Genomic DNA, 26,270 nt, shown 5'->3' with positions numbered 1-26,270 from the left:
GCTCAAATACTGCCCTGATGTTGAGCAGTCACTCTGCTCAAGTTCAGCTCCTTTGTTCACTTAGAACAATATTGTAATGGGATCAGTGATCTTGGCAGAATCTAAAATAAGCACCAGTGAGGTGGGTAATCCTATGTAAGTGCCACTGGTCATACTGTCAAAGACATTTTCAATTGACAATCAAGAATAATGCACAAAGGTGGAATTGATCTCTGGAGTTAATTATGATCTTAGTAAATTGATGAGCAAGCTTGAACCATCTTCTCCAGTATTTATATTCATTTGAATTGGGAAGGTCACTGGACAAATTTTCATTTAATCATAGTGAATCCATGATACTGTAAGTTCTGACATGTTGAAATGTCACCTTGTTAAAAATCCATACAATCATGAAGTTGTCAGAAGCATTGTGTTAGAAAGAGTTTAGCTTCCACATCACAAAATAGACATTAGAATGATGCTTTTAAGTTTGTTAAAGCACTGCACACAGACTGAAGGATTAGAGGCACCTTCAAGCTCCAAAAATTTATTTTAAGTCACGTGCTGTACTCACTGTGAGGTTGTTAATGCCTTCAGAGAATGCCCCTATCTGTTGAACTGCCCTTTCAGAATCTTCCATCTGTAAAACCAGATTTCATATCAAAGCTGAGTCACAACAGAAAACCCTGATCTGATTTCTGAATTGTTTCTCCTGGACTTGGTGCTATTTTGGTAACAGGTTCATGACTTGCTGTGGGAATAGATTGAGACAACTTATGTTAATTGCAGAATCAAGTCAGGCTTGCTTTCCCAAGAAGTGAAATCTGTACGTCGATGAGAAAAAAATCCTATTTGCATAGCTCATGGCTACAATCATAATGATTGCTAGGGAATGTCATTAAATGTACATGCCATAATCCCAAGTGCCACCCTCAGTGAAGCATCAACTGTTTCCTAAGGGATACAATAACTATTTAGCTGCGTGCCATTTCATTCCCTGAGAATGCTAAGGGGAGATTTAATGGAGATGTTCAGAATCCAATTGTGTAAATCTTTACTGACGGAAGATTGACAACCAAAGTCAAAGATTTAAGGTAATTAGTAAAAGAGCTAAGACAGTAGATGAAGGCATTCTTATGCACTATGTGTTATCATAATCTGAAATATTCCACTTGAAAGGGTCCTGAAATAAATATATTCACAAGGGAATTGGATAAAGACTTGATGGGGAGGAAAGTTTGCAGTCATGGGCAAAAGAGAAAGGAGGAACTAATTGAATTACTTGTTCAAAGAGCCACCACAGAAACAATGGACTGAATTGCTTCCTTCTGTGCAGCACAATTCTATGAACATCATCTTCTTACTTGTAGCACGTGCTTTTGATTAAAATTCTATTTGTCTTGTTAATTACCACTCAATTAGTTGTACTTATTTAGGATTGTGGACTCTATTCCCATAATTTAAATTCCTTTATATTTATTGAGTTAACCAACTGTTAACTTCAAAACTACAGAGATGGAGAGATTCACGAACCATAGGTCCTAAGTGACCTGTTCCTCTTAAAAGCGTTACAAACTTTTGGGCTCTCAGGTGATGGAGGGATATGGGGATGGTGCAGGAAGATGTAACTTAGTTAGGTCAATAAACAATTTGATTGGTACAGGTCCCAGGAGCAAGTCTACTCCAGCTTCTAGCTTTTGCATTGTTAAATTAAACTTAACAGAATGGTGTGAAGTGTACCAAGTGATTTGTCCAATGTGTTTGTCTTGTAACGTAAGACTTCAAATATAAACAGCATTTTGTGGAAAATATAATTATTCTGATGCTAGTCTTGGCAATAAGGATTCTGTTGGGACAACAGATAGATGAAAATGTAGAAAAAAAAAAGAGATTCAAGATAATAGGCTCTTTACCAAGTGCTATGAAGGTAAAGACATGATACTGTACCTTTAAGAGAGAGTGAATACTATTTTGCAGAGTTTACAAGCACCTGTCAAATTGAAAATATGTAACATTTGGTTGTGAAATAGATACCGGAATTGGTTGCTGTTTGACAACAATTAAAATTTAGCCAGTTTAAATTATGCCCCAGGATGATAAAACCCAATTGAGTTTGAATTTGTTGGTTCCAGGTTGGCAAAAGAATGAGATGATCTGATGTTGGGGCTATAAAAAAGTAGGCATTTTGAAAGTTAGAGTAACTGCCATCAAGAGAGAGAGAGAGACCCAAAAGATTGGAACATACTATCAAAGGTACCCTTTCATATGAAATATCTTTATCTTTCTTTTTACTGTGATGACCCAGGAAGATCTTCAGCTGGAAGATAACAGACACCAGAGGACAGCTGCTGTATGGTTTTGAAATTAGGCTGATGTAATTTTAATAAGTGTTTATTGGAATAGCATATTGTTAAACATGGAGACAGGTAATAAGCAGTTAATAGAAAGGGGGGCTTTGAGTTGTGAATAGTTGTTGTTTAATGCTCACTTTTAGCGTTAAGAATAAATTGATAGTTTCTTTAAGTAGTGGAATTTTGGAGTTCTGTCACTCAGTTTAACAGATTACGAAGGTGAGGTGAGCATTTCTGGGTGTTTGGTTTGATTAATAGAGAGGTTCACCCCCATATTATATCACAAGTATATTAAACTACTTGTTCCACATAAAAAGAAAATTCCACATTCTAAAAGAAAAAAATAGCCTCACTTCTGGATTCTTCACTGTGGTTTCTTAGATAACCCCAACTTTTAAATATGAAAAAAATACCAATGACTTCTAAATCCTTAATGTCTTCAGTAACCAAAGGCCCCAAGACAAAGGGCAAATCCACTAAACTGCCTGAATCTCAAGCAACTGTTAACCAACAAGATTTGAATATTCCTATCTTAGCATCTGATTAACACCCAACTTTTATTATCAGCAAACATTTTCAGAAAATTAATGATAGCAAACTGAATGAAGAGAGTCCATTGGAATTTAAAATAAATATTACATTCAAAAAAATGGTTCTGTTATATCACAGTACATGCAACTTATCACATCACTCATACATGTCTACCTACCACATTCCTTGGTTTCAACAAAATCAAAGCATCCCTTTGCTCCTCCAAGCTACATTTCTCAATACAAATAAATTGCCATAGCCATCCACTCCATCTAACCATCCTTAAACTACAATCAACACTACCTATCCACTATTTTCCTCAACCTCATCTTTCCATAATATCCCAAAACCTCATCTATCCTCATTATCCTATCTATCCTACCATCTTCACTTTCTCATGTCCTCATCCAGGGAGGATGGAATTGTCTCTAAGTCCTACCTATTAACTTGCAACATATTCCAAAACTTTGTCTTCTTTGGATTAAAGAAAATGTCTGTCTGATCACTCTAATATTTCACTTATCACCTTGAGCAATTCACCAGAGTTCATTTTTGACAATTCACCATGATCTCCAAAATCAATTGGGCCACCTTCATGGCTGCACAAAGAGTGAGTGAGCTAAAGTTTGCATTATTCCAGCAGCAATCCAGCCAAGTGAACTAACCAAACCCCTTAGTTCTCGTAAAGCCATCATAGTCATACCAGACCATAGGGCTGCTCTCACATTACAGATGACTTGGTGGTGTTTTAACTTGAGGATCACAGTGCCTCAGGCAAAGGGACAGATTGAGGAGAGTCCTTCATAGTCACTTCAGCTGGTGTGGGAATTAAACTCATGCTGTTGCCATCAGGTCTGCATCACAAACTAGTCATCCAGCCATCAGAGCCACAACCAACATCTCCTAGTTCTTGTAAAAACCTGACAATAGGTTATCTGTACTTTAAACTTTTATAGTTCTGCAGAATACTCAATCCACTTGAGCCAAGTCTCTCAAGCACGTTTATAAAACTTTTTAAGCCAGTTTTAAAAAAAAGCCAGACTTTAAATAGATACATCAACTCAAGATGGACATCCATAAAAGGTGCCGTGGGCCATCAACAGCAGCAGCATTGTACTCCAACACAATCTGCAACCTCATGGACTGGCATATCTCTCACTCAACTATTACCATCATGTCAGGGTATCAACAGATGCCAGACTACAAACAATTCAATTCACTCCATGTGATATCATGAATTGGTTGGAAATGCTGGATGCTGCAAAGATTATGGGTCCTGACAACATTCCAGCAGTAGTACTGAAAACCTGTGCTCCATAACTTTCCACGCCCTTAAGTCAAGCTGTCCCAGTACAGTTGCAACACTGACATCTACCCAACAATGTGGAAACTGCTCATGTATGTCCTGTGCACTAAAAGCAGGACAAATCCAACCCAGCTAATTATAGCCGCATCAGTCTACTCGATCATCAAAGTGATGGAAGGTGTCATCAACAGTGCTATCAAGCAGCACTTGCTCAGCAACAACCTGCTCAGTTACACTCTGCCAGGGTCACTGAGCTCCTGGTTATTAGGCAGTACCTTCCACACCCATGACCATTTCCACCTAGAGAAGGGCAAGGACAGAAGGTATAAGGGAGCACCACCACCTGCAAGCTCTCCTACCAGCCACATACTGTCCTGACTTGGAAATGTATCACCATTCCTTCACTGTAGCAGAATCTAAATCTTGGCATTCCATCTCTAATTACAATGTGGGTCAACTTACAGCACGGGGACTGCAGCGGTTCAAAGTGACAGCTCACAACCACCTTCTCAAGGGCACTCGGGAATGGGCAATAAATGCTGGTCCGGCCAACAATGTCTACAAGTTAATATAGTGGAGAGAAACTCAGAGCAAGTACTTTTTGAAAAAGTATTTTTATAGAATCCTGTGTGGAAACAGGCCTGTCAACCCAACTTGAAGGAAAAACAGCACTCATCGTGGTGTCTGTCCACAAAGGAACTCTTTTTCACCCTATCAAATGTCAACAAATTCTGAGAAAACAATTCACATCAAGACTTTAAGTCAGCAAGAAAAATGGTGGATTTGTGATACAGCCAAAGTTGACGATGAGTTAATCACACAGAATTAGGTCATTTGGCTTCTTTTATTTTAAGATTACTTCCAGTGTGGAAACAGGCCCTTCAGCCCAACAAGTCCACATCGACCCGCCGAAGCGCAACCCACCCAGACCCCTACATTTACCCCTACTCCTAACACTGCGGGCAATTTAGCATTGCCAATTCACCTCACCTGCATATCTTGGGACTGTGGGAGGAAACCCACGCACACACGGGGAGAATGGGCAAACTCCACACAGTCAGTCACCTGAGGCGAGAATTGAACCCGGGTCTCTTGGGATATACCAGTGTTATACTTCTCATGAAATTCCTTCATTTCTCTTTGTCTCACTCTTATCCGAATAATCTTCTATTCCATGCACTTACTGAGATGACCTCATATTTCCAAACACCCTTCTTGCCCCTGTCCAGATTATAAAATGAAACAAGGAGAACTTTAATCAAGAAGAATCCCTTTATTTGCAATTTTGTAAAAACAAAATCAGAACATTTTATATAGTCCTTAAGATCAGGGATTATCCATGTGAGTTTTTAAAAAGACTCAATAAACTATTATCAATGCCATTGAAAAAGGATATAAACATGACAATAATTTTGAATATACATGTTCAATTAGGGAAATAACTATTCTTTAAAAATTTGGATAGGCTTTAAATTGCTCTCAACTTGTACATTAAACTCATTTTATAAAGGTTAGGTTTTGCTTTTAACCTTTCTCGGCTGGTCGGTGTGAGAGAGTAGGGACCTGTGGAGTTCAAATAATCAACATTAAATTATATTTACCTTCATTTACATATATCTCAAGTTTCTGATATTTTTGTAATTATCTGCAGCCCCCTTCCTAAACCTTAAGGCCCCTTAAATAAAAATAAGTTAAATGAGGTTACCTCATCCTCAAGGGTTGTATTGCAAAGTTTGGGTACAAGGGCAACAATTTAGGCCTTCTGATTTGAGATGATTTAAAAAGCTAGTTCAATGGATTTATTTAAACCTTCATTAATCTACAGGCATTTTAATATGTTTGCATCCTGCCTCACAGTTTTACACCCAATATTTGGTACTTTAATCTCTCACACTTCTTTGCAAAACAACAAAGATCATAATTACACCGTACAGAGTCATGGATCGAGGGGGTTATTCTGGTCTTGATGCTACCCTGATGTTTCAGAGATAGAATGTTACATTGACTCCAATATAAGTCAAAGTTGGCAAAAAAACCTACAAACAAATAAACCATGGCATTTACCATTCTTACTGTTTATAGGTGGATCAAGTTTTGGCAAATGACACTTGCACGGTACAACATGTGTTCCTGCAAAACCTCAGACACAATACTCTGGAGCCAAAATGTTTGTGATTTACATCATGACTTTGCAGCCGGACTGAAAATACCTCATGACAGTTCTGGATGAATATCGTGCGTCAGGAATAAAAGTGTAATTTTAAAATAAAAACCAGATAGAACTGGATAGGCTGAAGGGTCTCTCCTGCATTGTATGATTCTAACAGAACATTGCATCACTGGACTGTCTGATGGGAATAGCTCGAATTTAGTGTGGCTTTCCCACATTAACTTTGATCGCTCCTGAACTTGGAACACTACATTCGCAAGTAGCAGAATGTACGAGAAGGGGGGGGAAGCAATAAAGTGACAATTCTGTCAGGGCGACAGAGATGACATTGACTTGTGAACAAGCTAAACCACATCTGTTAACAAGCACAAGTGTCCCTCCCTTTAAACATCAAACTGTTTTCTATGCCTAGGTTCACTGTAAAACTGCAAGATTCAATAGCAAATTTTAACATTGAGGCAGGCTAAGAAAATGAGAAATGTCTTGGATCAAGAGGATATAATAGGCAACTACTATAAAATCACTTGGCACTCAAAAGGGAAATGCTGACAGTTCCTTTGTCTGTGGTCTGGGGAATGGCTGTATTTACAGATGTTGTTCTCTTGTACTCATTAGAATTCCACAGGCTTGTTGTGCGTAGATTTCTGGTCTATTCATTCTAACATATCACAGATTATTCTACTGCTTGACTGCTAGATGCCTGTTTATGGGGTCATTCCATCAGATCTCCACTTGGGAGGTCAACCTCGATAGATTGTCTTTGGACACTGGACTCTGGACTCAACATTCCCAGGAATTACCTTGGAACTGACACTTCTGCACCTGCAATGCTGTCAAAAGCTACACTGGCAAAGTGGGACTGAGGAAATCTCTGATAACTAAGGCACAGAGTGGCCCCATCTCATCAGACATCATTTAGTGTCAAGTACTAGGTGATCATGTAACATAATTTCCTCTCAAAATTATAAATATAAAATACATATATTGCGCATAAATTTTAAAACACTTTATACAGAATTTAAGCCTCTAGAATAACATGAAATATATCAATATGACTTTTCATGCCAAAATATATATTTCCATTGATTCTGTACAAGTAGAATGGTTTTAGTGAAACACACAATTCTCTTCATTTAAAGAGTTACTGTGAAAATGGTGGGTTATAGTAAGACATCATGTTATTAATCCGTAAGCATACTGTTGCTTGGATGGTTTAATCGTTACTTTGGCTGGAGTCTTCTGGATGATTCCTCCAGAGTTGTGTTAGTACGTTAGCAAGTGATGTCATGCCCAATGCTTCACAGTCTTGAGGTTATCAAACGTTATCTTTTTTAAAATCTTGGCTTCCTAGGATCTCCTGCTGAGGCATATTAACACTTCAGATTCCCCACCTGCTCCAGTCTGTTCAATTCCCTGTCTGCCACAATCTTCTTTGCCTTGTATCCTGTACAGTTCCTTTGGGAACCATTAGTTGCTGGGTGAACTGTGCCTGGAGGACAAAGGTAATCACTTGACTCATCAAGCTTCTTCTTCCTGAGATTTCCAAAATGAGAAAAACCAAGCTTCTTTGGCTGGAATGACAAAGAGAGAGTGTGTCAGAGATACACAGAGTGAGGAAACAGACCCTTCAGTCCAACTTGCCCATGCTGACCAGATATCCTAAATAAATCTAGTCCCATTTGCCAGCATTTGGCCCATATCCTTCTTAAAAACTCTTCCTATTCATATACCCATCCAGATGCCTTTAAAATGTTAAAAATCACACAACACCAGGTTATAGTCTAACAGGTTTACTTAGAAGCACTAACTTTCAGAGCACTGCTCCATCGTCAGGTAGCTTCCTGATGAAGGAGCAGCACTCCAAAAGCTACTGCTTCTAAATAAACCTATTGGACTATAACCTAGTGCTGTGTGATTTTTAACTTTGTCCAACCCTATCCAACACCGGCACCGCCACATCATGGTTCTTATATGTTGTAATTGTACCAGCCTCCTCCACTTTCTCTGACAGCTCATTCCATACATGCATCACCCTCTGCGTGAAAAGGTTGCCCCTTAGGTGCCTTTTAAATCTTTCCCCTTTCACCTGAGAGCTATACCTTCTAGTTTTTGACTTCCAGAGAGAGTGAGAGAGAGCACAAGAGAGATAAATCTACAGTTAATAATAAATCAGATATCAACTATCATTAAACTGGGTAGCATTCCCTCATTCCACAGACTGTGGCTTTAAGTTTGACTTCAGATACTTGAGCATCTAATCTAGGTTGGTACCCTATTAGAACCCTGCAAAGCTGTGCACAGAGGTCTGATTCTTCCCAACAAGATGTCAAGTTGTCTCCAATAGACCTAAAAGATTCCAGAACGAGATCAAAAACCAGTTCTCTCCATAGTGTGGGACTAATATCTATCTGTCAACCACCAAAACCAACACCAACACAAATTATCAGCTCATCATTACATTTCAATTTGGAGAAGCTTACTTTGCAAACTGGCTGCCACACTTCCATTCCAACACATTTCATTAATACTTTATTTCATATATTTCATTAATACTTTATCAGATGCAAAGTACATTGGAACTTAGAGTTTATAAATACTGCAATACAAATTTCAGTAAACAATGGACTTCTGAATCTGTAAGTAACAATTCAATTACCCTCTATTTTCTGTTATGCCTGTCACTTAGAGGTATATGAGTGAAACCAGACAAAGACAACAGCTGATAAATCCAGCTACCTTGCATATCATGACGTTTCCACTTTGACCCCAACCAAATCGACGAGATCTCTAGCCAGAGATTTTTATACCACTACTACGTATCCTTCGGGTTAGTTGGTTCAATTGGTTTAAAAAAGCATACAGAGTCTATGCCAATTAAAGACAGGGACGTACAGCACGGAAACAGACCCTTCAGTCCAAATTGTTCATGCTGATATCTTAAACTAATCTAGTCCCATTTGCCAGAACTTGGCCCATATCCCTTCAAACTCTTCCTATTCGTATACTCATCCAGATGCATTTTAAATGTTGTAATTGTACCAAACTCCATCACATCCTCATTCCGTACATGCATCATCCTCTGCATGAAAAAAGCTACCCTTATCAATTTTTTCCCTCTTATCCTAAACCTCTGCCCTCCACTTCTGGACTCCCAACCCCAGGTAAGAGACCTGGTCTACTTACCCTAGCCATGCCCCTCATGATTTTATAAACCTCTTTAAAGATCACCATCTGCCTCCAATGCTCCAGGGGAAACAGCCCCAGCCTATTGAGCCTCTTCCTATAGCTCAAACCTTCCAACCCTGGCAACATCCTTGTAAATCTTATCTGAACCCTTTCAACTTTCACAACATCCTTCCTTTAGGAGGGAGACCAGGTTTGTACACAAGGGTTTCAGATTTTTAAAAGGTTTCTGCCCTATAGAAAATAGAATTGTGTGCTCATATGTTTAGGTCCCACAAGTGGATGGTTTGGTTGAGGCGAAGAGCAATGAAGTGGAAACATGACAAACAGAAGAAGGGAGAAAAGAATAGAATGATATATTGATGATATGAGGCAAAAGTGAGGACTGCAGATGCTGGAAACCAGAGTCTAGATTAGAATAGTGCTGGAAAAGCACAACAGGTCAGGCTGCATCCGAGGAGAAGGAAAATCAACGTTTCGGGCAAAAGCCCTTTATCAGGAATGAAAGCAGGGAGCCTCTGGGGTGAAGAGATAAATGGGAGGGGGTGGGGCTGGGGAGAAGGTAGCCAAGAGTACAATCGGTGGGTGGAGGTGGGGATGGAGGTGAGAGGTCGGAGAGGAGGGTGGAGCGGATAGGTGGGAAGGGAGATTGGCAGGTAGGACAAGTCATGAGGATGTCGCTGAGCTGGAAGGATGGAACTGGGGTGAGGTGGGGGGAAGGGGAAATGAAGAAACTGGTGAAGTCCACATTGAGGCCCTGGGGTTGAAATGTTCCGAGGTGGAAGATGAGGCGTTCTTTCTCCAGGTGTCAGGTGGTGAGGGAGCGGCGGTGGAGGCGGCCCAGGATTTGCAAGTCCTCGGCAGAGTGGGAGGGGGAAGTTGAAATATTGGACCATGGGGCAGTGGGATTGATTGGCGTGGGTGTCCCTTCCCCCACCTTACCACAGTTCCAACCTTCCAGCTCAGCACCATCCTCATGACCTGTCCTATCTGCCAATATTTCTTCTCACCTATCCACTCCACCCTTCTCTCTGACCTATCACCTTCATCCCCAACTCCATCCACCTCCCATTTATCTCTCCTTATTGATGATATGAGACAGGGCCTGCTTGGACCGTGGCTACTAATTGGACTAAAATGGTCGGTTTCTGTGGTATAGAGGCTATACAACTGCCTTGGCCAGAAGCAAGAGGTCTAAAGGTGACTGGGAATAGGCAAAAAGATTGCATTTACACTGTCAAGGTTCAGCCGCCTACATCAAACCGCATCTCCATTGACCACTTATTGAGATGACACACTTCATCAGTTGTAACGCACAGGTATCTTCGAACAATATATTCATATCCTGCCTTCAGACAATAACACGCCCTGAAATGCTTTATCAAACAAACTGAGTGATAGAGAAGTTAGGAAGACTGGTAGGATAGTTTACCAAAAGCATCTTGAATATGGAGAAAGAGGTAAAGCAGCAGAAAATTTCACGGGGACGTTGCAAGCTAAAGTTCAAGACACCCGAAACATGGCCGCAACGGTGAAGATCAAGGCAAGTATGAGGACAGAATTGGAGAAGTGCCAATATGTCCAAAAGTTGTAGAAATCTGGAGGTTAGAAAGATAGGATGAAGCAATGGGAGGATTTGAAAACGAGGGAAACAAAAATAATAATCTTGAGGCATGATTGATTCAGGAGCCGAAAAAGATGGCGCTGGAAAATCACATTCCTGATGAAGGGCTTACACCTGAAACAGACTCTCCAGCTCCTTGGATGCTGCCTGACTTGCTGTGCTTTTCCAGCGCCACACTGGACTCTGACTCTCCAGCATCAGCAGTCCTCACTTTCTCCTAATTATTGGTTCAGCAGCCAAACACAAAGCACTGAAGTGAGAGATGAACTGGAACTTGGTTATGTTTTAAAATAGGGAGCAGCAGAGTTTTGGATGAATTCAAGATTATGGAAGGTGCAAGATGAAAGGCTGGAAAGGCGAGCAGTAGAATAGACAAGTTTGCAGGCAACGTGGATGAGGCTTCCATCAGGTGATGGACGGTAAGATGATGTCGTGGGCTTTGAAAGAGTGTGGTAGTTCAAGTTTGTGGAGGTGGAGTCCTAGACAATTTGGGGGTACCAATCCCACTATTCCCAGCTCCATGGGAACACCACCACTCCACCTGTGTAGCTGCTATCAAAGAATCCTGGGTAAGACAGGCCTGACACCTGCTCTGCTCAATTATTTAAAAAAATGTTCTTCAGTAACTATTAGCCCATAATTTACATACTGCAGAAGTTGAAAGCCTGCATGAAGCAGCTGCAGTGACGGCTGAGTACGGATCACAATGAATTTAGCAGCTCATCCAACGCCATTACAGACTTGATGCTTCTACATTGCTACACTTCACATTTGTTTTATCTCCAAAAGAAATGCCCACCATGCATCAATTTTCAGCCCCCATTCCCATAGGGAGCTGTCATTTAGCATACCAAATTGTTTAAAAGGTCCAACTGAAGCCAGAATAGCTAAACTAAACTGTCAACACAAGTGTTTCAACTTACAGGGGTCAGTTTGTTTTCCTAAATGCAAACCGTGATGCTTGGGTATTGTTGACATGGTCAGCATTTATAGTTCATCCTAGTTGTTTTCAAGGGAGTGGTGAGACACTGTACCAAACTGCTGCAGTCCTCAAGGGGTACCTGCTTCCAAAGTGCTGCAAGAGGGGGATTTCTAGAATTTTGATTGGGTAATGGTGAAGGAATAATGATTAATTCCAAGTCAGGATGGATTGGGACTTGCAGGACAAATTGTATTCAGTGCCGTTATCCTTCTGGATGGTAGAGCTTGCATGTTCAAATGTTAGTCAGTCAACAACAGTAAATTTGATTTACTCAGCAACAAACCAAAGAAACTTAGCAACTTGACATGTTGAGCCATCGTTACTTTGAGAGTGATTTGATTACAATACTTGTCTTGTACAGTGAGGTGATCCTTTTGCCCAGTGAGATGCAATCTGCAACAGATCAGGATTGTGTACCTACCCTCACTTTTGCTGTAGTGTTCAGGGGCGTGTAACTACTTGATTCAATTAACTCTCTCTTCTCATGTTGAGCTTCTGGACCAATCAACAGGTTGAAGTGTGTGGTCAGGTGCCTCCGAAGCAATGTCTTTTGAGGTGGGATATTGAGGAGCAATGCCATTGTTTCAGAGTTAAAGCGTGGCTCTAATATCTACACATAAAAACATAAGGATTGAGTTAACAGGTACGCATTTCATCCTGCCTTTTCATATCAGTGGATGAGAGGTTACCAAATTGAAAGCACAAATTGGTAACATACTGACTGCCTATCGTATCATCCACGCCACTTCACTATCCAAAAGGGAGAAAGTGAGGATTGCAGACATCAGGTCTCCATTTCGTGATGAAGAGCTTATGCCTGAAACCTCAATTCTCCTGCTCCTCCTGCTGTACTTTCCAGCACCACACACTCGACTTCACTATCCAAAGTCTTGGTTTTAAAATTCCAACACTTAATTTCCAATCCCTGTATGGCTTATCACCACCTTATCACTGTAATGACCTCCAGCCCTACAATCCTCAGATATCTGCAATTCTAGTCTTTTGCACATACTTGATTTTCTGGGACCTAAGTTTCAGGAGTCCCTGCCTACTGTAATGTTCTATGTTCTAAACCTCTGAATTTCTTCCTCTCGTTTCATTTAATATGCCCCTTAAAATCTAACTCTTTGACCAAGTTTGATAATATCACCTGACATGACTTTGTATAAAACTTTGTCTGATAATGCTCCCATGATGCACTTCAGGTTGTTTTTAACTATTTTGAAAGGGCTACTTGAGATACTGTTCTAAAGTAGTGTCTGCTTAATATCAATGGTTTACATTAATCACCACTGACAATGAGGGAAGCTGCTCAAGAGATGTTTGAACTAATACACTAACCAGAAGACCTCCGTGTACACCACTCCCTCGAAGGTTTGGTGCATATTCTGCGAGATCCACTGACCTCAGCCATTCCATCACCCGATGATTTGACCACTGGACCACATCAGATGGAGATGTGTGATTCTGATCACAAAACAAATCGAGTTATTACAACCTTAAAAAGTCATTTCCTCCACAAACAAATCTGGAGATCTTCAACATTTTGCTTAACTTGTGGGATAAAAGTTTGCTTCAATACTAAGTGCTGATAACAGAAACAAGGCGCAAGTGGTTGGGGAGGGAGGGGGGAGGGTTGAGTCAGAGGGAATGCTGGTGCAGGAGAAGAGAATAGTACAAGAAAGTCTGATGTCACCTCAGCTAGCACGCACACATTATCCCACAGACATCCTCACAAAGCACAGATTTTAGCTGTGGCTTGAGGAATACTGGTGTGACCTTGTATATTTTTCTTAGAAGTAGTAGCTGTGGATCTTTTACAATCATCTGAAAAGGTCAGATAGGGGCCTTGGTTTAGTGTTGCATTTGAAAGATTTATTAATTTTTCTTTATTTTTTGTTCATGAGTTATGGGTTTTGTTAGCTAAGCCAGTATTTATTCCTGATCCCTAATCACCCAATGAGAACCATGACCATGAGAACCTTTTTCCACGTATGGAGTCAGCTATTACGAGGGGGCATAGCTTTAAAATTAAGGGGTGGTAGGTATAGGACTGATGTTAGGGGTAGATTCTTTACTCAGCGAGTCGTAAGTTCATGGAATGCCCTGCCAGTAGCAGTGGTAGACTCTCCCTCTTTATGGGCATTTAAACGGGCATTAGATAGACATATGGAGGATAGTGGGCCAGTGTAGGTTAGGTAGGCTTGGATCGGCGCAACATCGAGGGCCAAAGGGCTGGTACTGCGCTGTATTTTTCTATGTTCTAATGGCTAGTTAAGTGTGGTTCAGACTGGATAAGGATGGCAGATACCCTTTCCTAAAGGACATGAGTGAACCAGATGGGTTTTTACAACAATAGGTGATCACCATTAAGCCAGCACTTTAATCCTGATTTTTAATAAATTCAAATTGTACCATTTATCATGATGGGATTCAAATCCTGTCCCCAGAGCATTGGCCTGTGGTTCTGGATTACCAGTCCAATGAAATTAGCACAACATCACTGCATCCCCAAGAAAACGACACTTGACAGTGCAGCTCTCCCTAACTACTGGACTGGAGTATCAGCTCTAGATTTTATTTTCAAGTCTCTGGAATGGAACTCAGAACCCTTCGGCTTCCAAGACAGAGGTGAGATCCCTATCTGCTGACCACAGCTGTGTGAAGTATGGTGAGGAATGAGGGAGAATGCAAAGAGGAAACCTTGGTCTGAATGGATAAGAGGCCTCTTTGGAATTGGACAAGATTGTATTTGAAGTGGATGAGATGACCAGACAGCTTTCAGAGCTGGTACGACATTCTCCCAACCAGATGGTTCTGCTATAGCTAGATGATGCCTCTCACAAAAGCACCAGAGATGAAACCCACCCTCCATGTTTCAGTTGATAGCTAGTGCAACTCACCAACAATTAAGGGAAGCACACTCACCTCATCAGAAGGCCTACGTCGAAGGCAGTTAGGATGGAACTTATTGGCGTGTAGTACGTGAATTGCACACTTAATACTAAGATGATGCAGCTGACTGGTAACCTTTAGAAATAGGAGGTCATTCTGCAAAAGAAAGCGAACACACTTCTTGAACATATCAGGAACACTCCTACCTGAAACTTACTAATATGGGCAGTATTTGGTCAACTGGTCCTCTATCCCGCTTGTTGTGTGTTCTAAGGAACCAGTTCCACAATAGCTCATTGCCAATACACTCTACTCCAGCACTGTGTTATGATTCAAGACCGACTGTGACATGTGCTTCCAGTGGAAGTTAGTTTTAATCTTTTCTCCACTGTTATTAGTATTTTAGTTAAAAATCGTGAAACACCATGGACTGGGACAAGCTTGTGCTTCCAAATAAACCTGTTGGACTATAACCTGGTGTTGTGAGACTTTTAATTTTGTCCACCCCAGTCCAACACCAACATCCCCACCTCATGGTATTTTAGAGTTGACCTGTCTATATACTTGTATTTAAAGGTGATATGACAAGTTGAAAAGCCTATTAACAGTAGACAGGACCCTCTGCTTTACAGAAAAGACTGTATGCACAAAAGGAAGGATGTTATACTCAACCTCCAAGTCACAAGGTGGGTTGACACAGTGCCCAATTCTGGGCTTCACAGTATAGGAAAAATATGAAAGTCTCAGAGTAGGCAGAAGAGATGTATTAGAATGTTACTAAAGATGAAGTGTTGCATTATCTGGAGAGTTTGATGAAAATGGGGCTGTTCTCCTTGGGGAAGTGGAGATTTAATTGGTATTTGAAATTAAGAATAATTTTAATACAGTTTTTAAAAAGCTGATTCTGGCATCAAGATTAATGATAACATGACAAAGAATTCTCTTCATTGGCAAAAGAACCAGAGGGAAGATGTGAAGAAATGTTTCTACAATGAATTGTTGTGACATTGTCAAGTGATGCTTTCAAGGAACATAGCTATAAATTGACTGACTCTTGAAGATATATTTTCAAGAAGCTTAGATTCCTCTTTATAATTTGATCATCATAGATTTCTAATTGCACGAGTGAGGTAACTCACCACAGTCAAGTATTGAAGGACTCTCCCATCCACCCTGGCTTCATTGAACTGGTCTTTGTATTGAGGTAAGCCTATGTCATCAAGCCAACCTGAGAACATCACAAGAGATGGTGTGAAAGAAGATCAATACAGTTCAAATACCAGCAACACACAAACCAGACACTCTGCTCCCTTGCACTGTTCCTTTTACCACTTCCTCATGTGTACTTATTTTAATCAACATGCTCAAATGTGTATCATTACACACGCCTGGACAGACATGGACCCAAGGACACTATCACCTTGCAACTTTTACCCTCTCACCTTCTCTTTCCTTCTCTCCCTTCTCTGCTGCTGATACATAGTTTATTGCAAGTTGTTTCACTCCCAGCTCCAAGAAATATCAACAGCTTGAAGCGCCAATGCTTTTTCTCTTTCCGTAAGTGCTGTCAGGTTTGCGGACTATTTCCAGTATATTCGGTTTTCATTCAACAGCTGCACACTAAGTTTTATTTTCTGCCCACACAACGAATTCATCTAGCCAAACCACCAAAATTTTCAATGTTACACCTTACTTCAGACACACCAGAATCTGTGCAAATCAATCCTGTTTGAGCTTGGCCTCCATGAATTGCTGAGGTCAGTGTTCAAGTTTTTTTTAGCGGAACCAATAGCCTCACCCAGTGTAATGGTTCATGTAATTAAAACACGACTCAGAGGAATAGCCACAAAAATAGGTGGGGGCAGTCCTGAAACTCCTGAGTTGATATGGGTAATATTAAACAGCTTCTCAAAATGACTTCTCTGTCCTTTATTTAATTTTGCTCAAATGAGTGTGTATATCAAGAGAAGCGATTCAATGCATTATTTACCATAGCCACGAAGACACATTTAACCTGGAGATATAATAAATTAAAGAACAGCACAGATTTGATGGACTCAAAGATGAAAGAAATATCAAAAGAAATGTTTTGACTTCGACATCGGAGAGAATATAGGCATTCACAAGGAGAGGGAGTGGCTGGAACAAATAGCATTGGTGCATTTCAGGGTAAGCTAGACAAGCATTTGGGGAGAAAGTAATACGGAGGCAGCACTAATTGAGGAAGGATGGAGGAGGTTCAAGTACAGCATAAATGCTGGCATAGACTGGTTGTGCCAAATGGCCTGTTGCTGTGCTGTATATCCTGTGTAATAGTCCCACTTAGTAACATTCATTCATTCTAATGCAATCTGCTCCTATTTCTGGAACTAGCACAAAATCTCATGAAGTTTAAGCATAAATTACATCCAGCATAAATTCAGTTTCTAGTTCAAAACATATCTTGCTGGAAACTAGCCCAGATGACAAAACTTGCTATATCCCCAGACTGAATTGATCGCCATGAGAAGCTTTCATTGATTACACTCATTTGTACACATTCAAGATATCCCAAAACTAAGATTCTTTTGCATGCAAAGAGACAAATTGATCCATTTTAAAAAAGCTTTTAAACCAAAATCTTTTAACTTTACGAATTTAGTGACCATGTTCTAACCTAACATAAACATTTGCGTTTCAAAGACATAGTAATCTGGTTTAAGAATTGACACAGGTGGAAGAGTGATTCAGCAATTGATATAAATTTTTTGTGTGATCACCCCATGAGCTGTATTCATCAAATCGCACCTCTTCCTCTTAGGGAGAAAGGTATTGAAGGATATGAGGTGAAATCGGGAACGTGGCATTGAGTTCAATGATCAGCCATGTTTTTATTAAGCTGGAGAGGGTGCAGAGAAGATTTACCAAGATATGCCTGGGACTGGAGGGCTCAAGTTGTAAGGAAGGTTGGAAAAGCAGGGACTTTTTTCAAATTGGAGTGTAGAAATTTGAGGGGTCACCTTTCAGGTTTAAAAAAATCAAGGTGAATGGCAAAGGTCTTTTCCCTAGGGTAGGGGAGTTCAAACTTAGAGAGTCTTACTTTAAGGTGAGAGGAGAAAGATTTAAAAGGGAACAGAGAAAGAACGTTTTCACACAGAGGATGGTTCATATGTGGAATAAACTGCCAGAGGAAGTGGTAGATGCAGGTATAGTTACAACATTTAAAAGACATTTGGACAGGTATATGAACAGGAAAGATTTAGAGGGATATGGGCCAAATGAGGCAAGTGGGACTTGGTTTAATTTGGGAAACTTGGCCAGCATGGACGAGTTGGACTGAAGGGTCTGTGTCTGTGCTATGTGATTCTCTGATCATATTGAATTGTGGAGCAGACTCAAAGGGCTGAATGGCCTCCTCCTGTTCCTAAATTCCATAGTTTTCTATACACCAAGCACCACTCTTAAATATATCATGGCATGTTGTTTAACACATTTTATTTTCTACTTATTACAGTCCAAAATGTTTTTTGGGAAACACTAGCTCATGGCAGATGCATTCGGGACCATGCAAACCAGCCTGAGCTGAAACTCAAGAATGACCATACTTTTCAAGCCCTTTCATTGCATTAAAGAACACTTTTTCTGCCTATTGCAAGTGCTGGCTTTCGTAGGACAATTTTGCCAGTTGCACTCCTCTGCCGTTTACCCAAACTCATTCCATGGCTTCTCCTTTCGGTGCCTATCTGATTTTGTTTTGAAAGCCTTAATTGAACCTGCCTATAACACACACCCAAGGCAGTGCATTCCAGATCTTAAACATTCACTGCTTAAAGGATATCCTCATGTTACCTGCGATTCTTAACGACTTTAAAAACAAAAGTCCTGTTTCTTAGCCTTCACTCCAGTGGGTAGTTTTCTATATTGACTCTGACTAAACTTCATGATTTTGAACATCACTGGGAAAAAAAGCACTCCTCTATCCCTTTTTAAAACTCTTTAAACCTTTCAGGGGCGGCACGGTGGCTCAGAGGTTAGCACTGCTGCCTCACAGCACCAGGGTCCCAGGTTTGATTCAAACCTCTGGTGATTGTCTGTGTGGCGTTTGCACATCCTCCCCATGTCTGTGTGGGTTCCTCCGGGTGCTCCGGTTCCCTCCCACAGTCTAAAGATGTGCAGGCCATGGTAAATTGCCCATAGTGTTAGGTGCATTAGTCAGAGGGAAGTGGGTCACTCCTCGGAGGGTCGGTGAGGACTGGTTGGGCCGAAGGGCCTGTTTCCACACTGTAGGGAATCTAATCTACCCCTGATTGTCCCCAAATGATCCACATGAACGGAAAGTCCCACACCCCTGAAAACATTCTCACAAACTATTTGTGCCCCCTCTAAAGCCCTCATACTTAGGGCAAAATTTGCAACAGGATTACTGATCATACCCCAAACAATTTGGCCAGTGAACCTTTCGCAAACATTGTTCCCTCACAGGAAGCGTACGTACGTGTGACCCAGATATGGTCCAACTTCCCTGCACTGTCATTCTGTCCATTACTGACAGTCTTCTGCAGCACTTGGATTTTCTTCCTGTGCAATGGATGCTTAATACCAAGCTCCTGCATCCAAAAATATGAAAATAAAATCATATCAAAACAGCAAAAGAACTAATGTGCATATATATATATATATATATATATATATAATGCCATGTATGACATCAGCACCTCCCAAAGCAATTTTTGTGCATGCTATTTATAGGAGCAGAGCTGTGGATTTTGTTGTGTGCACTGAAATGCCAGCGAGGCCCTTCATTTACTGTTTTATCTGACAGCTGGCACCAACATAGCAACACTTTTTCAGTACTGACCTTCTGAACCGGGGTGCCGTTTTATGAAATAAAGTTAGGATCCCTGAAATTCATTACAGATAACGGATTTCAACTTACCTTCTCAAGTTCCTGAGGTGTTGCCGATAACAGTGTCTGCCCAGAAGTGATCCACTGCCTGGCCAAAGCCACATACTGACTAAGCCCACCGTCCTGGAGCCAAGTGCAAATCTGTTCAGTTGTCCATTGAGAGAAGGGTGCACTTGGGTCTCTGGGGGGAAAAAAAATATAGTGTTGTCAGAAGCTTTTGAGGAAGTATAACACAAAAATGAAATATTCTGACACTGAACCAGGCTATTCTCACTTTTACAAAGCAAGTGAAGATGTCCGATATACTTTGTTACTCGCAGGTCTAACCAATTAATGGTACTTCACAATAGCTCACTCTTGGCCAGGAAGCAAATATCATCCACAAATTCTGTGTACACTGTGCAATTTCCCAAGTGAAGTGTCTGACAGGGATGCACATTTTCCTGTCTAATATTTGGAAAATAGGATTAGACCTCTGCCTTCTTTCTTTTTGGGCTGTAGCTCACATTGAAATACATAAAACCTACAGCAAAGTAAGAGACAATTTGGCACAAGGCCAAATATATTACAACTACAATGTAACATTTGCCTACCCTTTTTATTGCCTTTTAAAAGAATTCAGTAGGTTACCAAGCAAGATCTTAACTTTTGAAATTCACGTTGACAGTTCGTAATATAATTTTGCTCTGTGTTTCTCAGCGAGGTTTAAGATGATTTGTAGCTCAAGTTGAGGTTCTGGATGTAGGTTTGCTTGCTGAGCTGGAAGGTTCATTTCCAGACGTTTCATCACCCTACTAGGTAACATCTTCAGTGGGCCTCAGGCAAACCACTGCTGATAATGTCTGCTTTGTATTTATATGTTTGGGTTGCTTCGGGTTGGTGTTGTCACTTCCTATGGAGAGGTCGTTTCCTGTTCTTTTTCTCAGGGGTGTGGTAGATAGGGTCTAACGCGATATGTTTGTTGACAGAGTTCCAGTTGGAATGCCATGCTTTAGGAATTATCGTGTGTGTCTCGGTTTGGCTGTCCTAGGATGGATGTATTGTCCCAGTGGAAGTGGTGTCCTCCCTCATCCGTATGTAAGGATATTAATGAGACCGGGTCATGTAGTGTTGTGGCTAGCTGGTGTTCATGTATCCTGGTGGCTAGTTTTCTGCCTGTTTGTCCAATGTAGTGTTTGTTACAGTCCTTGCACACTATTTTGTAAATGACAGTAGTTTTGCTTGTTGTCTGTATAGGGTCTTTCAAGTTCATTAGCTGCTGTCTTAGTGTGTTGGTGGGTTTGTGGGCTACCACGATACCAAGGGATCGGAGTAGTCTGGCAGTCACTTCCAAGATGTCTTTGACATAGGGGAGAGTGACTAAGGTGTCTGGACGTGTTTTGTCTGCTTGTTTGGGTTTGTTGCTGAGAAATCGGTGGACTGTGTTCATTGTTTCTCAGTTATACTGTTCCTAATACCTACCTTAAACTAACTTATCTATGGTTCTCTGATCACTTTACATTACCCATAATATACAGCCTTCTCGTCCCATAATTGAAATCAGCCCAATCACCCAATCTGTGCTGGTATCTACATTGTCAAAGCCATGCAGCTTGTAGACCCACTCACATCCTTGGGCTTGACAACTCTTTAGACCTTGTCAAACAGGGTCCTGCTGTTGCTCGTAAGCCGCCTCTTCGGAATTCTGAAGTGCCCTCGTCATCATCTTGAAGCGAAGATGAATTGGTTCTTCTAATTCTGGGGTGAGAAAGGAGAAAGAGCAGGAGAGAAAAAAAGACCATGCTGTAGTATTTACTTGGAGAACAGTAAAATTGAACAACACAAGACAGCTTCTGTTTGTATGACATTTCTGATCTCTACTTATTTATATTACAGAAGTGGTTTTCCATTGTTGGGCCTATAACAGCTTAGTTCTTGCTGGAAAAAGACATTTCATTGAATGCTCTTGTCAGATGAAAGGCTCCTCACACCTTTTTGCTCAATTTATCATTTTTCAAAAAAAAACTTGCTGGGTGTGCAGGTTGATTAAGAACATTGTAATAACCAGGACGTTTGGAACTGGGCTGAGGAGTGGCAGGCAGAATTTAATTTAGATAAATGCAAGGTGTTGCGTTCTGGTAAGATGAACAAGGGCAGGACTTACACAATTAATCATGGGGCCCCGAGCAGTGTTATAGAACAGCTGGATCCAGTGGCTTAAGTACATATTTCACCAGAAGTTGCATCACAGGTAGACAGAATAGTAAAGGTCAAGTTTGGCGTGCTTGCCTTCATTGCTCCGACCATTGAGTATAGACGTAGGGTCATCATGTTGCAATTGTACAGGATATTGGTGATGCCACTTTTGGAGTACTGTGTACAGTTCAGATCGCCCTGCTATAGGAAGGATATTAAATTTAAGAGGGTTCAGAAAGGATTTACAAGGATGTTACTGGGACTGTACAGTTCGAGTTATAAGGAGAGACTGGATAAGCTGGGACCTTTACCCCACTAGAGGGCAGGAGGTTGAGGGGTCACCTTATAAAGGTTTATAAAATCATGGGGTGCATAGATAAGGTGAATAGCAAAGTTCTTTTCTCGAGGGTCAGGAAGTTCAAAGCTAGAGGGCATATTTTAAGGAGAAAGATTTACAAGGCACTTGAGGGGTAACGGTTTCATATTAAGGGTGGTTCATATATGGAATGAACTGCCAGAGGAAGTAGTAGACACAGGTACTGTTATAACATTTAAAAGACATTTGGACAGGTACAAGAATAGGAAAGGTTAAGGAAAATATGGGCCAAGCACAGGCAAATGGGACTTGTTTAGTTTGAGAAACTTGGTCAGTACGGACGAGTTGGATCGAAGGATTTGTTTCTGTTCTGCAAGACTGAGATCTTCAGTTCACCTTCTTAAGCAGTGTGATTTACAGATTGAGAAAGTTTAGAAGAACCTTAAAGAGAAGGGTGAAGTAGAATCAAAACCGATTTAGAAAGAGAAAAATTACAGGATAAAGAAAATCAAAGAGAATGATAAAAGAGAAAATAAAATAAAAGCATTTTAAAGAACCTTCAATAGCCATTTCCTACCTGCAGAAATGAGAGAAAATAGTTTAAATTGCTCCTTTTCTGAGATGTTCTGCCATTATGAAAGTAGCCAGATAAATACATTTCTTTTAAAATCAAGCAGCCAATCAAGGCATGACAACACACAAATCTAACAAAAAGTTGGAATTGTAATCTGTGACAACATGGCCATTTAAACTGGATAATAAATTCTCGGGAATTAAACCTCTCGGTTTAAGCCCACTCTGTGCTGCACTGGGAAGTCAGCCTTTATTACTGTTCAAGTCCTAGTAAAATGCAATAACCTAAAGTATCATGTAACCTATCAACTATTAACCTAAGGAAACATTGGTGTTCAGTGTACCTCGCTTTATAGTTGAATTGCATTCCTCTCCCCTTGGATCTAGAGGTGGGAAAGGGTAAGTAGAGGACAAATCTTCCAGGTAATTGTCAAAATAAAACAAAAGTTTTTTTTAAAAAAATGCAGTATATAACTACGATCTGCAATGAGTTGCCTGAAGGGGGAGAGGTACAAGATATATTTTAAGTATTTATTCAATTTCCTTTTTAAAAGGAAACTATTGCTAACTAATGATAATAAAGCAGGGCAACTAATCAGGTACCGCTTTCAAAGAAGCATCAAACAGTATGGGCTGAATGGCCTTCTGTGCTGTACACTTCTTGCTGAGCATTGCTCTAACTAGGTGCCTTTCTCTATTCACCCTAGCAATGCAATAACATCCACTATCACAGCCAAAATTATTTGTATTCTAGGAATAGCCAACACAGTCATATCAGGAGCACACCCCGCGTACTGTAGATGCCAAACCACTTGATATTTGCTTTGAAAGAATTGTTAATAAGCAAGCATAATTAATCGTGTGCGCTATAATTTACACCTTATTGTGAAGGCAGGGAGAGGTTCCCTGTAATCAGGGAGCGAAAGCTACATGCATTGGTCAAACTGCAACCAACAGAAACACTTCGAGCTCAGATGACTCACCTTCCGAGGAATTTCTTGAGGCCTTTGGTACTCTTTTTGCTCTCGGGGGTAATTGAAGGAAACTGATCAGTGTCAGTGGCTGAGGACAGAGGTGAAAGATTGGGCGAACTAAAGGTGGAGTCAACACTTCTCTCAGTCTCTCCTAAACAGGAAAACATTGAGTGAAAAACAAGCATAGCCAAATGCAATGTGGAATTAATTTACTTTCTGTCTAAACAGCCATTCTGTCACCATGTCCAGTACCACTTGAGTCATAAAACAGCAGTGAGATTATAGCACCTGAAATTATTGGGTGCAAATATAATGATTCCTCACTACAATACTCTGCTGACAGTAGTGTCTGCTGTAGCTAGTGGACAGCAGTCTCACCTCGGACTCAGAGGGCCGTGGATTTCAATCCCACCACAGACTGGAGCACATGATCATCCAGGTGGACTTCTCTGGGAGCAAGCAAATAAGGGCAGGTGAGTAGAAAAGGGTGGATGTGCGCAGGGGTGATGGCTGGTGCTGAGACCAGTGAAGGTAAGGGTTTGATGATGAGTAGTCAGTTTGCTTCAAAACCACCTTCCCTCCCAAAAATAAAGGTCGCTGTCATGTACATCCACCCATGCAGCAACTTGCAATTCTCTCCCATCAGGACCCAATCCCATGTTTGCCCATACAGCTGTCCAATCTGTTGCCAGAGCTGCCAGAAATGCACCAGGGTGCACCCCCACCCCCAGACTCCAGCCTGAGACAGCAGCTGTTGAATTTGACTTCCAGGGTCAGTGTGGCAGCCAAAAGAATTGCTAGCCGAGAACTCTTCCCTTACTAACATCTGTCTTCTCACCCCCACGCTCATACAGAGTTGGATATTTCACCCATCTCCCTCACATGGATACCTCCCCCAACTCTCTCAGGAACCTGTCAGAGTTAGTGGAGCTGGTAAAGTCCAGTGGGCCCTGCTCTTCTTCAACATGTAACGTGATAGGACTGGACTGGGCACATACAGGGTGAATACGCGTGGATGGCAGTGACCAGGCAATGACAAAAAGAGGAGAAATTAAACAGCATCTGGGAAATGGAAGAGGAGAACAAATTCCAGGACAGTCCACCTGGTTAATTGCTTTCAGTTTCATACTGAGTGCCACACAGTCCATTTTTTCGCTGAGATGTTAAACCTCTCACGTGGTTTGCAAGTTTGGTGGACAGACACAGTTATTTAAAATTCCCATAACTGGCCAGTACATGGAAACCTACAAGACGGATACCAGTTAAAATGTGATCTAAAATTGCCAGCTGCCATAACATTGTAAAGAATCACAACTATCTCGCACTTACATAAGTGACTTGTCATAAAACATCTTTAACATAAATCATTCTAAGGTACTTCACAGCTATGTTATGAAACAAAATACAACACTGACCCCATAATGAGACAATAGGGCCGACGACCAAAAGCTTGGTCAACAAGTTTGAGGAAGAAACTTTAGGAAGAGATAGAAAGATGTAGGAATGTAGGAGGGAACCCCAGAGCTTAGGGCCACAGGCAGTGGCTACTGGTGAAGTGATTGAAGTTAAAGAGGCACAAGAGGCCAGAATTAGGACAGCAAAGATTTTCAGAGCGTTAAGACTGGAGGTAATTGCAGAGACAGGGAGGGTGCAATGTCATGAAGGAATTTGAAAACAAGGGTGTGAATTTAAATGTTGAGTGCCAAAGGAACTCAAGAATGCAAAGGTGATGTATGAACAGGATGGTTCAACTCAGGATACTTAGCAGCACAGTTTTAGTTAACTGTAAAAGTAACCACCCAATCTAATCCCATCCTCCTTCTGATACCCTATACTCTTTTGCATCTTAACCAGTCCAATACCAAACTCTTTAATATCTGACCCAATATAATCTTACTCTTGCTTTAAAATCCCATTGAAATGAATCCAACTCTTTATATCTTTTAATATGACATCCAGGCTAATTCTACTCCCCTTTCTATTTAATATCATATCCAGTCTAACCTCAGTCCCATCATTCCCTTTAACTTTTAATATCCCTCCTAATTTAATTCTACCCATATCCTTGAAAAGTTTTGAAAGCAGCTGTGGTTGTCAATTCTTTGGAAAATCACAGCCACTTGTGTGCTTTAGAAACAGCTCACAGTATGAAATAAAAGCCAACATCAGCAACCCATCTAAATGGGGGAGCTGTTGTATTGCAGTGGTCTTGGCCAGCATGAATACTTGGAACAGAAAAGAGCACATTTGGTTTCAAATATCTGGAAATCTGCCTGTGTACTCACCAGAACGGCAGATAAATTAATATTGGTGAGTTACTTGCTGG

The 26,270-nt window shown here is 40.9% G+C and overlaps 1 protein-coding gene across 11 annotated transcripts in view; it reads right to left on the bottom strand.

The window, feature by feature from the left end:
* Positions 1–26,270, bottom strand: part of LOC122557714 (liprin-beta-2-like) — a 274,073-nt gene that overhangs the window by 4,029 nt on the left and 243,774 nt on the right. For 10 of the 11 annotated variants that reach the window (XM_043705614.1, XM_043705608.1, XM_043705613.1 and 7 more), the window contains 10 exons: positions 23,954–24,095; positions 21,515–21,643; positions 19,937–20,087; positions 19,496–19,607; positions 16,161–16,249; positions 15,055–15,177; positions 13,468–13,593; positions 12,548–12,736; positions 7,729–7,908; positions 554–619 (listed from right to left, as the gene is read on the bottom strand). In XM_043705614.1, the coding sequence (XP_043561549.1) occupies positions 554–619; positions 7,729–7,908; positions 12,548–12,736; positions 13,468–13,593; positions 15,055–15,177; positions 16,161–16,249; positions 19,496–19,607; positions 19,937–20,087; positions 21,515–21,643; positions 23,954–24,095 (1,307 nt within the window). The remainder of the gene's footprint in view (positions 1–553; positions 620–7,728; positions 7,909–12,547; positions 12,737–13,467; positions 13,594–15,054; positions 15,178–16,160; positions 16,250–19,495; positions 19,608–19,936; positions 20,088–21,514; positions 21,644–23,953; positions 24,096–26,270) is intronic. The other variant, XM_043705616.1, reaches the window with a different exon arrangement.

This window comes from Chiloscyllium plagiosum, chromosome 16 (genome assembly GCF_004010195.1).
Source record: "Chiloscyllium plagiosum isolate BGI_BamShark_2017 chromosome 16, ASM401019v2, whole genome shotgun sequence".
NCBI lineage: Eukaryota > Metazoa > Chordata > Chondrichthyes > Orectolobiformes > Hemiscylliidae > Chiloscyllium > Chiloscyllium plagiosum.
Note: the sequence above shows the minus strand (reverse complement) of the source record. Positions and strands in the feature narration are given on the sequence as shown.